This window comes from Manis javanica, chromosome 11, assembly GCF_040802235.1.
Source record: "Manis javanica isolate MJ-LG chromosome 11, MJ_LKY, whole genome shotgun sequence".
Lineage (NCBI taxonomy): Eukaryota > Metazoa > Chordata > Mammalia > Pholidota > Manidae > Manis > Manis javanica.
Window position 1 is genome coordinate 39,852,136 of NC_133166.1, and position 15,687 is coordinate 39,867,822.

General features: G+C 44.0%; 1 protein-coding gene across 6 annotated transcripts in view; it reads left to right on the forward strand.

Annotated features, from left to right (window-relative positions):
- NAV2 (neuron navigator 2) overlaps window positions 1-15,687 on the forward strand; it is a 703,917-nt gene that overhangs the window by 642,313 nt on the left and 45,917 nt on the right. For all 6 annotated transcript variants that reach the window (XM_073216317.1, XM_037026705.2, XM_037026708.2 and 3 more), the window contains 6 exons: window positions 1,983-2,450; window positions 3,091-3,156; window positions 4,569-4,613; window positions 6,960-7,120; window positions 8,500-8,688; window positions 14,498-14,550. In XM_073216317.1, the coding sequence (XP_073072418.1) occupies window positions 1,983-2,450; window positions 3,091-3,156; window positions 4,569-4,613; window positions 6,960-7,120; window positions 8,500-8,688; window positions 14,498-14,550 (982 nt within the window). The remainder of the gene's footprint in view (window positions 1-1,982; window positions 2,451-3,090; window positions 3,157-4,568; window positions 4,614-6,959; window positions 7,121-8,499; window positions 8,689-14,497; window positions 14,551-15,687) is intronic.

The window sequence follows — 15,687 nt, forward strand, 5'->3', positions numbered from 1 at the left end:
GAAATTGATTTCCTATTCCCTTAAAAAGGCATTTTCTGACATTTCCACAGTAGATGGAAATTTTTACATGAAAATATTATTACCCATTGTTTTTTTTTTTTAAATAGCTTCTTTTAAATTTACCCAACTTCTGCCTGTTCATATTATCTTATAATATCCACTGGACCATATTTAAACTGCAGCTGCCTACAGCAGAGCTCATTCTAGCTTCCCAGGAAATTTTCTTGTCGTAGAAAAAAATAAGTCCCAAGGATGGAAAATTAAGCCGTGAAAACAATAAATGTGTGGTGTGTACATATTTGGGGATGAATAGGAATGTTTGAAAAGACTTCAGAAGAAGCATTCCAGATGAAAGGTGTAATGAGGCAGTTCCCTGTTCTTTGTCTAGACTTGAGTATTAGAATTTCGGTAATGATTTTTTTTTCAGGGGAAGGTCCGATTGGGCTGCTCTTTGTTGTTTTAACAGATTGCCTTGTAAATGAAAGTTTTCTCTGCTTCTTGCCTTAAGTATTACATGTAATATTCATTCTTCAGTATTATAGATTTCCTTTAGTAACTACAAAGGCATTTTACTAGACCCTTAGGCTAGTGTAAGAGAATACTTGAAAATGCATGCAGATTCTTAGATTCTTTGGTGAACAACTTTCAGCCAATTCCTGGTAATTACATTTTCCCTAAATTATTAAGGTGTTCTCAATATTTTCATCGGGTATTAGTACAGAGAAGAGAAATCTTAGGTGAAGTGTGATAGCTCTCTTTAAATGATCTGAAGGACTAACAGACGAAAGATTGGGCTTTCCTGTGTAGTTACACATAGTAGTAGTCGTGAGTAAAAGTGAAGATGATGGATCGGATGTTGGTTTTCTAACAATTGGAATTGCTTAGCAATGGAACAAGTTTGAAGTAGTCAAGTCCCTGTTACTGGAAGCATGTAAGCATTCTAAAGCCAAGATTCTACAATAGAATATTTCATTCGCTGATTATCAGACAAAAAGCATCTCTCATCTGTCACCAGATATTGTGGTGAGTATTGATTGTATGTTCTTATAATAACTGAAATTTGTAAGGATTTTTTGGAGAGGACAGAGATCAAACTCACCCCATAAGCAGCTGGGTGGAAAGGCAACTTGCCTGTCATAATATGTGGTAGTGTCATCACTTTTCAGGGACAGCTGTCCCACAGGGGTTGTGGTGAATGGAACTGCTTGTATTACTAGAGCATGTACCACCCCCTAACCTGACGACAGTTCTGCCATTCTACCAGAGAGCCCTCTGCCCATGGAAACAGGGAGCGTTTGTGCTATTTATTCCCTGTATTCTGACAGCACCTTTTCGGACATGGAATGGCATTTGTGTGTATCTGACACAGAGACACAGTTCCTACCATGTGTCTGGTCTAACATCTTGTGAGCTCAGCAAGACTTCTGTCTGTCTCGTTCAGTAATACTAGCTGTCTGACTCTATGGGACACATCTTTCAGGTTGGGCTTTCACTTGAGGATAAATCTGTGAAGATACTCTTCCCAGACCCCAAATATATCTAGACTCATGTTCTTGATTCTACATGTTGTGCTTAGAGATCAAAGCTACTAAATCCCTTGGAGTTAAACTGTCATAAACTGAGTGCCTGCTTTGTGCCTGGGGTCATGGACACACAGATGATTAAGACAGCTCTTTTCCCTCTAGATGTTCCTGGGCTGGGGCAGCTTTCTAGTTACTCTCTTTATGATAAGAAAGCAAAACAAGATCTTCGACGAGTGTGAATAGGCCCACAGGAAATTTTCTCCATTGCCCTTTGGCTCAGAGTGAGCTGGGATCTCAGCTGCTGGCCTTCCCAGTGGAGTCCCTATAGCCGGTTCAGTGGGAAGGGCTGCGTTCCCATATCTCACCTCTCCCGTACCTGCGCCCCACCCTACTTTAACAGCTCGGTGCCCTTGGCGCTGGTTGTTCAACCCACACAACCCTTCCTTTGTCTCTTCACAGACTCTTTGGTGGGAAGCCTACCAAGCAAGTACCCATGGCCACAGCTGAAAACATGAAAAATTCGGTGGTCATCTCTAACCCTCATGCTGCCTTGACCCCGCAAGGCAACTTGGAGTCCCCCTCGGGCAGTGGCATCCTGAGCAGCGGGAGCAGCAGTCCTCTCTACAGTAAGAATGTGGATCTCAACCAGTCTCCTCTAGCTTCCAGCCCCAGCTCAGCCCACTCAGGCCCCTCCAACAGCCTCACCTGGGGCACCAATGCCAGCAGCTCCTCGGCAGTCAGCAAGGACGGCCTGGGCTTCCAGTCCGTCAGCAGCCTCCACACCAGCTGTGAGTCAATTGACATCTCCCTCAGCAGCGCGGGAGCACTGAGTCACAATTCCTCCACCGGCCTCATCACCTCCTCTAAGGACGAATCCCTGACTCCCTTTGTCAGAACCAACAGCGTGAAGACCACACTGTCCGAAAGGTTGGTGCTGTGCATTTGGCTGCTGGGGTCCCTCAGAAAGACACCCTTCCAGAGGTCAAAAGAATATGTCAGGAATCCCAAATGTTAAAGTCACCTTTGCCTGGGAGATTTTGCTCTTTCTCATACCTGCTGTCTTTCCATGGGGAAGCCAGTCTGGGAGGGAATTAAGCTCAGCTCTGCTTCCTGTTATCTTTTCCATCATGGTTATTCTCAGTGCTTGGAGCTGCTGAGAGTCTCTTCGGGGAAGATTTAATGCTTCCATTTGAAATGGCATTCCATTTTTGGAGTCCTTCCATCTTCCTGTTTGTTCATCAACTGCTTCCTTCCCCTCCCCTTGGAACCGTGCATGCAGAGGAGGTGGTGGGCTGCAGCCCTGGAGGGTGTGGTAGGGTGCTCATTAGGCAGCTGGGTGGATTCAGTGCCCATCACAGCAAACACTACTGAAGGGCTACCAGCCAGAGAGAAAGAAATAGGAAATCAGAGGTGCTAGTGGCATATGTCCAGTTTCTCCACATAGGGAAGAAAGTCAGGCTTAGCACTAGGAATAAGAAAAATGTTCTAATTGTTGTGTGTAATGACCCCTCCCCTTTCTTCCAATCTAATGTTCCTTCTCTTGTTTTCTACCTGCCTGGACTTCTAGCCCTCTCTCTTCCCCTGCTGCTAGCCCTAAGTTCTGCAGAAGTACTCTGCCCAGGAAACAGGACAGGTAATGACACTTGTAGGCGGGAAACCCCACCAAGCCTCTAGGTTCCTCTGCCTTGCTGTTTCAAGCCAGATGTTTTGTGTGAGGCTGTTGGCCTGAAGCTTCTGCTTGTGTTTGTGGCTCTGGTATACCCTGTGACCCCCAGACATGCCAGTGAGGGTCTGTTCTGCCGTCCAGTAAAGCCCCGGAAGAGATGGAGTTCGATGGGCCCTTCCCTTCCCAGCCTGGGAAGGAACCTTAGATCCGGCCACTTGGACTGGGGTGGCAGAAGTCCTCACTTGCATCTCAGCCTTCCTGTAGCATGCTTCTCTGCTTCCCAGCTTCCCACCCTTTCTCCTCTCTCTCCCCTCCCACTCCAAGCCCAGGAGTGATCTACCACCCACCTGCGGCCTCGCCCTCACCTTCATCTCCACACCCCCCTCCCTACACAGCTGGCTCTTCTCCCTTTCGAAGCCCTTTGCTGCCGTGTGGCTGTACGTCTTGCAGTCCTGTGTGCCCATTTCCTGTACCAATGATGAAAAAGAATATGTGGAGTCTTGACGCTTTACAAACTGAGAGGCTTGTTTGCCCCCAGTTGCCCTCTGGGTGGACCTCAGAGATGGATATTGACCTTAAATTTGTGGGAGAGTCATGCCTTGGCCAAACATAATAAGCAGATGTTGTTCATGCCTCACCCCCGACCCCACAAAAAAAAAAAATTAATGAAAACCCACTTTGCCCCATCAACAGCAAAAGCTTTGTTTTTGTCAGACTCACAGATCAAGCTTTTAAATCCTTGTTCTTTGGAAGTCCAAATGCCTTAACTTTATCAGCCAGCAAGTTGTAACATGCCCTGACGCAGGCCCAGGGCTCAGCTCCTAGCAATACCCAGCAAGGGCTGCAGAAAGTTAAGAGGGACCTGGAATTCACTTTGTTACAGATGAATTCCAAATATGCAGGCTGCTGGCCTCTTGAAACCCTACAAGTCCCTTCTCTGGCTTATAGTCATTACCCGTGGTGTTTGGGGTGAGCCGAGTTAGAGGTGCAAAGACCCTGACATCTGTCTCTGAGAAGCAGTGGTGGTACAGTGATGGGCAGCTGGGTGGCAGAAGGCACGGGTTCTGCTCTGAGGTGGGGCAGCCCCTAGGTTTTGCTTTGAACCTGTGGAACTGGAGGAACAGTTAGGGCTGGGCGGCGCAAGCCTCCTGGTGACTTGAGGTAAACTAGGCACTGGTGTCAGCGCAGGCCAAGGATTGGGGTTCTCGTATTTCCTGAGGACGTGGATTTGTTGCATGCGGCTGGATAAGGGAGCACTCCTGGTGAAGTGGGCCTCTTTCTCCAGAGCTCTTCGGCCCCACCTTAGCCTCTCCCTCCTCACGTTGCCTGCTTTCCCTGTCTTCTCTGAAGCTCTCATTTTTGTTTTAACTTTCCTGCAGTGACCCGCACCTTGATAGGAACACTTTGCCTAAAAAAGGACTCAGGTATCTGTTTCCTCCTTGCGTCCATGCCATCTGGTATGGCTTCGGGGCTTGGCTGTGTGATTGTCTCATGGCTGGTGGGGGTTTAGGCTGGGCCGGGGTCCCCGCTTTGGCCACCGCAGCAGGACCTCTGGATGATGGCTCTTCCTGCACCTCCTCCTCATCTCTTCATGTATGGCTTATTTGCTTGAGCAGAGGCTGTGCTTTTTCAGGCTTATTGTGGTAAAAACCATCCATGGAAAACATCCCTGGGCAAACCCAGACAGCAGTTCTTGCTACCTCTGGGGCCCATGGGTTTAATCGCTGAGCACTTCACCATGACCATTCTGTTCACGGGCTGTCTTCCAAGAGAAAGGACATGACTTGTAGCATGTTGATTTGTCAGCCAGGCCAATAATTTTAAAATATTTAACTTTTCGGCCCATAGAAAATTGCTAAGACAGATACTTTATACTTGTCTAAATATTCTAATGGAAAATCAGGCCCGTAAGACCCAGCTGTGATCCATTTTGGGTATAAGGAAAGAAAAGGCTACCAGAAGACACATCCTCTCTTTCATTGAAAGCTGTGCTCATTTGGATGCTAGTCCTGGTCAAACAAGATGCTATAAGTCACCGTTGCTCTTACCATCTACTTCCCTTTGCCAACCAAGGAACTTCAGTTGTAACACCGGCCCTGTGGTGTTCGTGTCTTACAGTCGCAGCTGTCATATCTCCTGCTGTCTAAACACCTTGTTCTTTGTAGCATCAGCTTCACCCTGCACTAAACATTAAGTGCTTTTGCAAAAAATGGAACTTGGAGTGAAATGTTTCGTTGCTGTCATGTATTTCTGTAGTTCATAACCTGCAGCTCTTAAGGCTGAGAGCATTTTGAACAGTGATGTGAGGTAGGTATCAATGCTTCCTTTCAGTAGGAGCTCTGAGTAAAGCCACCTCTAAGAATCTAAAAATAAAAGTATTGAAATATCCCCCAGCGGGCATCCTGAGAGAGGAAGTTCAGTGCTGTGGCCCTCAGAGGGGAAATTGGCAAGGCCTTTTGTACTGAGCGGCTCTCATCATGCCCATGAGGGCTGCTTGTTAGCACCATGCTAATGCTCAAACAGTGCCCACTCTTAATATGGGTTTGACATCGATGTCCTACTGTTGCCTCAAGAAGAAGCTAGCCTCTCTAATATATGTAATTCTGCATATAAATCTGTATATAATTCTGGAACACATCTATCCTAACAAAATTATGTAGCTCTGACTTTTTAAATTGTTCTTTAAAAAATTCAGAATAGGGATATGTAACAGGCTGTCTTCAGGTAATTGCCTAAGATAAAAACATTAAGGGAGAGACATTTGTATTTTCCCTCTCACTCTGATGCTCCCTTTCTAGCGCACGCCCTCTACACACACACATGTCCAGTTCCAACACACCAACAACTCCTTTCCTTAAGCCGAAAGAATCCCTCTGATGACGTACACAGTAGTCGCCCCATAGTAGTCTATTTACAAGTCCAAGGGGCTCTGGCCACTTAGACATTTCAAACATTTGAGATGCTCCCTGTACGCATAATGAGAAAGAGCATGGATTTTGGAATCAGACAAAAATGGGTTGAAATCTCAGCATGTGATTCAAGGCCTCATCTCCCTGAATGTAAAATGAGAATCATATCATCTGCACTGCCGGGTAGATTGGAGGCTTTAGTGGTTAATGTTAACGAAGGCATTTAGCATGGTGGAGACACTCCATAAATCATAACCAGATAGTTTCAGAATAAATGAGGAAGTGGACCACGTGACCTCTGAAGCCCCTCCCTGGGTGAAACCCAGTGATCTCGGGTTCCTTTTCTGAAAACGTGTTTATACTGGATGATAGCAACCACTAGGAGCATCAGTACCCTCACACTTTCTTTACCTGTCTGATTTCTGATGCATAGATTCACGGCCACTTATCTGCACTCTAGGATGCAGACACTGTGAGCTTTCTAATTAAAACTTCCTCCAAGTTCTGACAGCAGCTTATTCTGTTGCTTTAGTCCCATCAAGGTGGGGGCTTTGCAATGACGCTGTCATGAACCAACATGTTCCAGATCTGCCCAGTGATGGCTCTCTTGAGCATTTACCAATCTCGCTCCCTTTATGTATTCCCTCCAAACGGAATTTCAGTTTTCCCCAAAAGTAGCCAAAAAGTAAAAGAGGTTTTGAGAAACTTCACGAGTTTTAGGATGTGTAGTGATCTGATTTTTTAAACATCGTCTTTGGATATATATCCTTTTTTTTTTTTTAAGTTCCTCATCAATGCCATGGAGTTCATTTTCTTAAGTATTGTTCATAGTGAATCCCAGCTTGACTTCTGCCTGTCCAGGTACACTCCCACCTCCCAGCTTCGCACACAAGATGACACAAAGGAATGGTTACGGTCCCACTCCGCAGGTGGCCTGCAGGACACCGCTGCCAATTCCCCTTTTTCCTCTGGCTCCAGTGTCACTTCTCCCTCTGGAACAAGATTCAACTTTTCCCAGCTTGGTGAGTAGGCACTTGTCATTAGCTGTGTTGACCAGCTCCATAGGGCAGAGGTTGCTTCTGTATTTTGACATACATATGGTCACTTCACTCTAGTATCTGATCAGCCCCCAACAATGTAATATGATTACAGGAGGTTGGTAGCAAAAGATAGAGAAAATTGGAATGTTTTTGGTATTCTAATCAGCAATTTTCTTCACATGGTTGATATAGGTGGGGTTATAGCAAAGAGCAAACCATCCTGTTCTTGAGAAGAATGTGTTGAGACCTAAAGAAGCAGGTTTTAGAACATATCCCATATTTGGTCACCCTCATTGCTTTATTAAGCTGGAAAGTAAAGACCAGGTGTTGATTGAACAAGTATTCTTGGAAATGCCTACTACTGACATAATGCTTTGACTGGCACAGAGAGGAAAGGAAAAGAATTTGTAACACAGTCCCTGCTACATGTCAATGGATTCTTTTGGGAGAGAAACACACCCATGCAGACTCATAAATAGAGTGAAAGAGAGCAGTCCAAAGCTTTATATGAAACTGTGAGATCTGAATGTGATCAGATAAAAAGTATTATATACAGTTAGAAAGATCCGTCCTGGCTGGAATTACTGGGGAAAGTTGCATGAAGATAGCAGGATGGGAGCTGAGCCTTGCAAACTGATGGAGGGGGGACAAAGTCTTTTCTTACCTTGGCTCATTCTTTAGAGAGGCAGCCTTTTCCCAAATATTGTAAATAATAAACTCAGAGTCTTTAAGGACAGGTGTGGTTTATAATCAAGCATGGCTTTATGCTTTCATTTCTAACGAATTAAGTGAATATCTGAAAAAGTGTACGTTACTGAAATAGGATTTTAATAAGAAAACCAGTTTTGACCTAAGGTAAATATTTGTGCTCCTTTGCACTGAAGCTCTTTAGGCACCATTACTAAGTGTCCCCCATTGGAGGCAATGAGATCCGTGTTCATATTGTTCTTTCCCAGCCGTAACTCTTTGAGGCAAGAGTTTCTTGTCATGCACAAATGCTTCCCATCTGATCAAAAGCCCAATTGAACTATTTTGGGCTTTTGGCTTTAGAAAGGATTGTTCCAGATGAGCCCGGGGAGTAATTAGTTCATGCCTAGAAGGTGACACTAGCTTGTCTAAACGTGCCAAGTTGGAAAGCTGAGGCCCAGAGGCTTGCTTTGGAACTGACCCACCTTCCTCCCTTATTTTTAGCTCTGAGTGTGTTACTCAAGTGCTGATGTGACTACCTTTTAGAAAATAGATGAGAGAGAAGTTGGCAGGGGCAGATATGGCCAATAATAATCAGTCTCCTCTTCGTCCCCATCCAGGATTTGAACTGAGATGTCAATTTCCAACTTCTGATTCCATTCCTTTCATTCCAGCAAGTCCCACTGCCGTCACCCAGATGAGCCTGTCCAACCCAACCATGCTGAGGACCCACAGCCTCTCCAATGCCGATGGGCAGTATGACCCGTACACCGACAGCCGCTTCCGGAATAGCTCCATGTCCCTGGATGAGAAGAGCAGAACCATGAGCCGCTCAGGCTCATTCCGTGATGGGTTTGAAGAAGGTAAGTAAGGAAATTCACCATCTCGGGTTACACGTGTGGTTAATGGTCCTGTATATGGAGTTCACTTCATTGACCTGAGAGCCTGTCTTGTGTTTCCAGCTCTCCCACTCACTCTGGGTGCTGGAGCTGAGGAATTCTGAATGATAGGGTCTGACTCTTAATTAACCTTGTAGGACTCTAGGGAAGAGGCTGCTGAAAAACAGTGGTGAACCTTAGAGCTGACCGAGGTCCGCTCTAACTTCCTTCTCTCCCTATCTCTCTCTCTCTCTCTCTCTCTCTCTCTCTCAGACACGGGCCATGGCTTCTTGGCATGTGCCTACATCTTGAGGTTCAGCCGTGGGCTCACCATCTTGGCAGAGCCAGTTACTGGGAGCTCACTGCCATGTGCTGACACACACACCCATGTGGCTTTAGGGGCCTGTGAGCAGCCATGACTCTCATGGATTTTCTATTTCTTTTGTCAAGCACCAAATTTTTAAGTGTATTGCATGCAGATTTGCCCTTTTTCTTCTTTGCTTACTAATTGTGAACATTCGGATTGGATTTTTGTGTTTTGGTCATTTTATTCAGAATTTTAGGAGAAAAATACTGTGGGCATCTTTGCCAGCCATCTTCCTATCAGTTGATTTCTCTTCCCCTTTGTTCCTTCACTCAACATGGGAGTTAGGGGAGCAAGCAGTCAAAATGCTCTGGAGGAACATTGTCTCCATACCCAAAAGCTTCCCAAGATAGGAATGATAGGACTTTGGCATCAGTACTTAAGACTAACGTTTAAGAATATGGAGTAAGACTACCGGGTTGGGATTCCATCCCCACTGCTTATATACAGGATCTTGGACAACTTACTTCACCTCTCCATGCCTCCTTTTTTCACCAATAAAAATGGGAATAATAATAGCATCTAGCTCATGGAATCATGAGAATTAAATAAGATAATACATAATCAGTGTTAACCCAATAATGTCACAGCCTGTAGATTCAGCTTCAGCATTGATGTTCTGGCACCTGGAGCAGACGGAGCCCAGGTTTAGGGCCATAGCCCTAGTTGTGCCCTTTTTGGCCAGTGACAACAGAAAAGAGAGCCAGGTGCTTTTCTCCACTCCCAGTCCCTGTAAGGGTGGGGGACATGCCCAGCTTCCTTCTGGTAAGAAAACACAAACTTGTAATTGTTTATGAAATCCCTGAACAAGTCAAGAGAGAGATGAATTCAGGATATATGCTTCTGCTTTTGCCCAGTATATTTTATATAAAAGTTTTAAGGAATTTAGTTCCAGAGCCTGGCCCCCTGGTTAATCTTTCTAGTGACTTAATTCTCTCCACCCTGATTTATGTATCATTTGCATCCAGAGACATCCAGTGAGCAGAGGCAAGTCTGTTAAATCCATATATGGGAACTTGCTGGGCCAGAGGATTAAGGAGGGGTGGAGCCTGAGTTACCCAGAGGGTTTTGCTGGATTTAGGAGTTAGGAATCAGTGTTAGAGCCCCTCAGAGTGCCGATAAGCTAACCCCAAGATGAAGGAGTAGGCAGTTTGTCTTGGTCTTTTTTCTAGTCTGTGCTGCAAGCCAAGCATGGCCGGGGAGCATTTCCCTGCCTCACAGTGACAACCAACACATGGAGTGTGTCCTATGCCATATTCATCTTCTGTCACGTGTGTACCTGAATGAACCATGTTTGGTACTGAAACTTGTGCAAACAAGCACACTTTGTCTCGTAAAGGTCCAGCACCATTATGGTTATCATCATCAGATAGATTTTATTTATTCCATCTGGAATCACATTGTCAGGCAGCACAACTGTGGAATATCTGGGATGTTGAAATGACATTGATAAAAAAATGCCCGCCCACAAGCAGTGTCTAGACTTTTGTACACCGAATGATTCACGGTAGCATGGAACTGAAGAGCAGAGGTAAAAATCAAATTTGGAGGAAGAGGCAGGGAATGCTGTCTATATACTATAAACACATAACAATTTTAAATTTGTGGAAATTTGGCATCAGACTGATTTTATTTCTTCCAAGGCTATTACATTACGAAAACACAACAGGGCTTGTGCAATTAGGTGTTTTTGATTCCATTGCATAAAGACTTTTTTTCTCCTTTTGAATTTATAAACCCCCAGTATTGCAGAAACACTTGGGGAAAAAAACTCACATCTCATATTTGAACCAAATAGAACCCCCCTTATAAGAGTCAGTTAGGTATATCATATACCCAAAAGCAGGATAGAAATACAGGAAGAATTAGCACCAAGCACTTGTGAGAAGCTTTTGTGGGATTTAATTAGCACTTTCCATTTAAAGCAAATGGGAGTCATAAATATGTAGATTAGGTACAGGTATGGCCCAGATGCAGCCTTTTAAAGTTCCTTCAGGTAAATTAATTTCCATCAGATGCATTATGCAGTCTTAAAGTCAATTTTTAATAGCACACATTTAGGGAAATGCTTGAGGCATTTTTTAAATGGCTGTCTTTGGAGGAAAATAATCTAGTGACTTCACCAATCATTACAAAGAGCTAGTACATTCTAAAATGGTTCATATGGAATTCACAGCAACAGGGCAGCTTATTAATAAATAAATCTTATATTGCACCTCTCTTGTGTTTCTATCCCGAGTTACACTTGCAGTTCAGATCCGGGTACCTCCACTGTTAACGATATGATTTTGGGTAAGGGGCTTGACCTGGTCAGTCTATTTCCTATTCACTGAAATGTGGAAAATAATGATACCTGCTTCAGAGGATCAAAGTGATTTTAAGTGAGATAAATCCTGGAAAGCATTTAGCAAAATGATATTGAAAGGGGTAATGGTAGCTAGTGTTAATTATGCTTTATTTTGTCCTTCTCCCCAAGGGCCATTTCATCCCCATTTTGTTTGTGGCAAAATTGAGGCAGAAGTGACTTGAGGACTTTATATAGCCAGCACTAGGTCCTAAATTCTCAGTTCTCAGCCCTCTATTGTTCTTTTCAATCCTGCCTTTACATTTGGCTCTACCTTGGTCACACCTGGGCTTTCTTTCTTACCTGTCTAAGGTGAACTATGATCCTTCACCAATACATTCTCTGTTTTCAGTTATGCTTTCTTTGCTGGTTCACAGGGTGGTCCATTGGCCATCTACCTCCCATTGTCACTAGCTCTTTTGGCAGTACCCAATGATGGGGTGAGAACTAGAGGGCAGTGCCTAGATTCCCATTCTCTCTGTGCTCCTGGCTAGCTTTGTGTGCCTGCCCACATCACATAGCCTCTCTAGGCCTTGATTTGTTCTTTTGTTGACGTGCAGTAGAAACTCCTGCCCTGTCTGGGAATTCAGCTATAAATTCTCTGTAATGAAGAAGATCACATTAAGCAATAGTATAAATAAGAAAGTGCTTTGATTAGTATAAAGCTGAATGTAAATATATGATGCCCAAGTGTGATATCTGAGGCACTTAATAGCTTTATTACCTGGAGTTGCCCGATTGTTTCATTCTGTCAAGTGATTTCACCCCTACCTAAAGCACAGGTGTATGTTCTTCTCAAACATGCACTTTTTGCTTATTTGATCCCAGTTTGTGCCTGTGCAGATTGCATGAGGGGCTTAGGAAACCATCTAAAAGATACCAAAGGCTTTATTTTTATTTAAAAACACCTCAGGAACCATCAATCAGGTCACTCAAGGGCAGAGCAGCCTCCAGACTTCCAGTTAGCAGATCCTGTTCCTGAGTGTGGTGTGACCTTAAGCACATCACTTAACCTCTCTGGGTTTAGATATTCTCTGTGGTACCTTATAGCTTCAAAGTTACAGAGCTAGAGGTATAGGGTGGAAAATGCATGGCATGCTTTTGCTGTTCTGGCTGTGTAAGTCTTGCATGCACTTTGTTATATGAAGCAATAGGCTGTGAGTTGGCTCAGTTCACTTGGAAGAGGGCCAGGTGCAATGGTTCAGGCAAGCCACATTCAGTTTGGGGTTGACTCTGGAAATCAAGGAATCCTTCTTTGGACCACAGCCTTGCTGTTGCTATTTACTAAGTAAGAGGAGTTAATTACAGAGAAAAATAATTACCTCCACCCGAAGTTTACCAGATGGTGCTCATCTCTGCCTGCGGCCCCATGCTTTCACTGAGCTATTGCTGAAGGTTTTGACAGTGTAAGTCAGTGTGTATGAGGTAGAGAAATACAATAAAATGGAAGAAGAACTTTCATTTTCCAGCAGCCAGAGTTCATGGAGTAACCCTGTGCAGGCCTCTGGAGTAGGCAGTGTGGTTGAAGTGGGGGCTACATGTTACCCACATCTCTTAACCCAGCTTGGCCCATTACTTTCTGTGTCACGGGGCTAAAGTAATTTACCCCTTTGGAACATTAGGCCACTAGGTTAGGGGCATGGGAGGCATCTTTTAATGTGTGAACATATTAACACTGAAAGCTGTTATTGGCCAATAACACCTTAAACTGAATTTTTATGGGGCAAGTGCCAGATGAGTCGTGGATAGAGGAAGAATGTAGAAAAAGATGCAGAACCCTGGGCATGGCTAAGGAGGGTGGATGTGAGTGGTGGTACAGGGGCAGCCTCAAAGCAATGGGTATTTTCGAAGAGAGAAGAGGGCTGGAAGGGCAATCTGAGAGCTATGTGGGTTCAGAGGAGGGAGGAAGTAGATGCAGGTGGCAGTCAGGGACATGAGGGAAAGCTCCATGGAGAAGATGCCTGAGCCGATGCTGGAGACTTGGACAGGCAGAAATGAAAAGCATCCTAAACAAAGGAAATTGCATGGACATAGATCTCAGATGGCAAAGTGCTATGCAAGCCGTGCTTGAGAGAGGTTCTAGGTTCTGAGTGAGGTGAAAAACATGTGGAAGGAGTGGGAGGGCCGGTGTGGAGGCGCCTGAGTGGTAAGCTGGGCTGTTCGCCAGGTATCTCATGGGCAAGGAGCTCCTGCTGATTGCTCATCCCAGTTAAGTTCACTTTTTGGGTGGTAAGTGAAAGCCGTTTAATGCACATGGCAAGTGTCTCTCAAGCCTCCTGCTCCCAGACCACAGGTAAGAGCATATGTAAGGGTAGAGGCTTTCCACTCATGGTCGGGAAAGCTGTGCCTAATTAAAAGGCCTGGGGTATCTCAAAATGTGTATTTCTTTCAAACAAGTTGTATAAAGATTACCAAGAAAATGTCAAAAAATCTGGTGCCCAAAAAAAGAAGTCAGCCAGAATACCCCATCCTAGAAGATCATGCTTTAAAATGGCCTGAAAATGAATAGTAAAATGTCTCCCCCAACCATGAGGATGGTTCTAAGTCATAAGCACCAGGAGAAACAGAAAAGAGGGCAGCACGTGCTTGTCACTTTGTATACATAATTTGCATGTGCAAGTGACAAGCGCTAGCAGGGTGTGAAATACTTATGCTACACAATCTCAACCCTAAAGGAACGTATTAGAAAAAACAAAGAAAATATGCTGGATCAGAACAGGTACGGAACAGGTTGCCTTTGAGTAACAGAAACATGAGTCATACAGGTTGTAGCAGGAAATGCATATCTTAATATTTCTCTGTACTTGAAAAATTTTATTTAGGAATCATGTATTACTTTGATAGGGGGGAAGTATTTAGAAGGTTGTAGAAAAAAAATGTGCTACTAGAAAAGTGACTCCCCGAGCACATTATCCTTATTTGACTCTGACCTAGTGCCAATCAGGAAAGGCTGGGTCAAGGTGAGATTAAGTGGCTCCCAGCCTGGCAGTGTCCTGTCATGTTGAGTTTCTCCCCTTCTCTCCCCTTTTGGTGCCTCTACAGCAGCTGTGCAATATACCTTTTCTTTTCATTGTTTTTTTCACTAGTGCATGGATCCTCGCTCTCCTTGGTTTCCAGCACGTCATCAATTTATTCTACAGTGAGTATAAATCAATGCTGTGGGGCTATGATCATGAGAGTGGGAGTTCCTTTGTCAAGTGTGTCAAGAATAAAATATATAAGCATTTTTCCCAGAGGCAGTATTTTCATTATCAGGGGATTAATTAATTAGGGAGCAAGATTTTGAAATTCACAAACAGCTATTGATTATAGCCAACCAACCAGAAACAACCATTAAATCAGGAGCTGATAGCCTTACTCAAATGGCCTTTTGCTTTGGATGTTAACTAGTTACAATGTGTGAGAAACCTTGGCCACCTGCTGGTAGATGTGGGAAAGAAAGGCCTTGTACAACTTCCTAATCTGTCAACCTCAGTTTCTTTCTGTGTAGAGAAAGAATAGCTGCCCCTACCTTGTGGAGTTGTAATGAGGATTCAGTCTTACGGAGATTACATTCCACTGCAATATAAATTCCTTAAAGACAAGGACTTTTTTCTGTTTTTATTCCTAGTGCCTAGAGCAAGGCCTCACACATAGTAGGTGTTAAAAAAAAGTAGGTTTGAAATGTTGCGTATGTGAAACCTGAGCATAAGATTGTATATCAGTGATACCTTAATAAAAAGAAAAAAAAAAGAATTCAGAGGAACACACACACACACACACACACAAAATAGGTTTGAGTGAAATAAGAAAGTGCCTGTAAAGCAGTGAATATAGTGCACATAGCACAGAGTAAACTCTCACAAATGTTAGCCATGAAAGGTCTACTGAACAAAAGCCAAACATAATCAAATATGATACTGGATTTCTTCAGTGGTGCTTGCTTTTTATAACTATGTATGTAAGTATTTATCTGCAGAACTTTAATTGGGGAATTCCTCTTGTGGGTGGGGATCATTCTGTAAACAGAAAATTAGAAATTCTTTAGTCTTTAACTCCATGGAGGACGAATGTTTTAATAAGTCAGTTTTTGGTAGTGCCAGGTTTCTGGGCTTATATAGCCCGACAGACTGTATAGATAGCCCCTTGTAAGTTAAAAGCCATCCCAGAATCAATCTAAAGAGACCAGGGGCCTGACTGTTCTTTCTTAGGCCTGTAGTGAGCAACCAGACTCCAGGTTTGAAGGATCTAGAAATGGGGTCTTCGGCTTCTACCCCCTTTGCCTCTCCAACTCAAA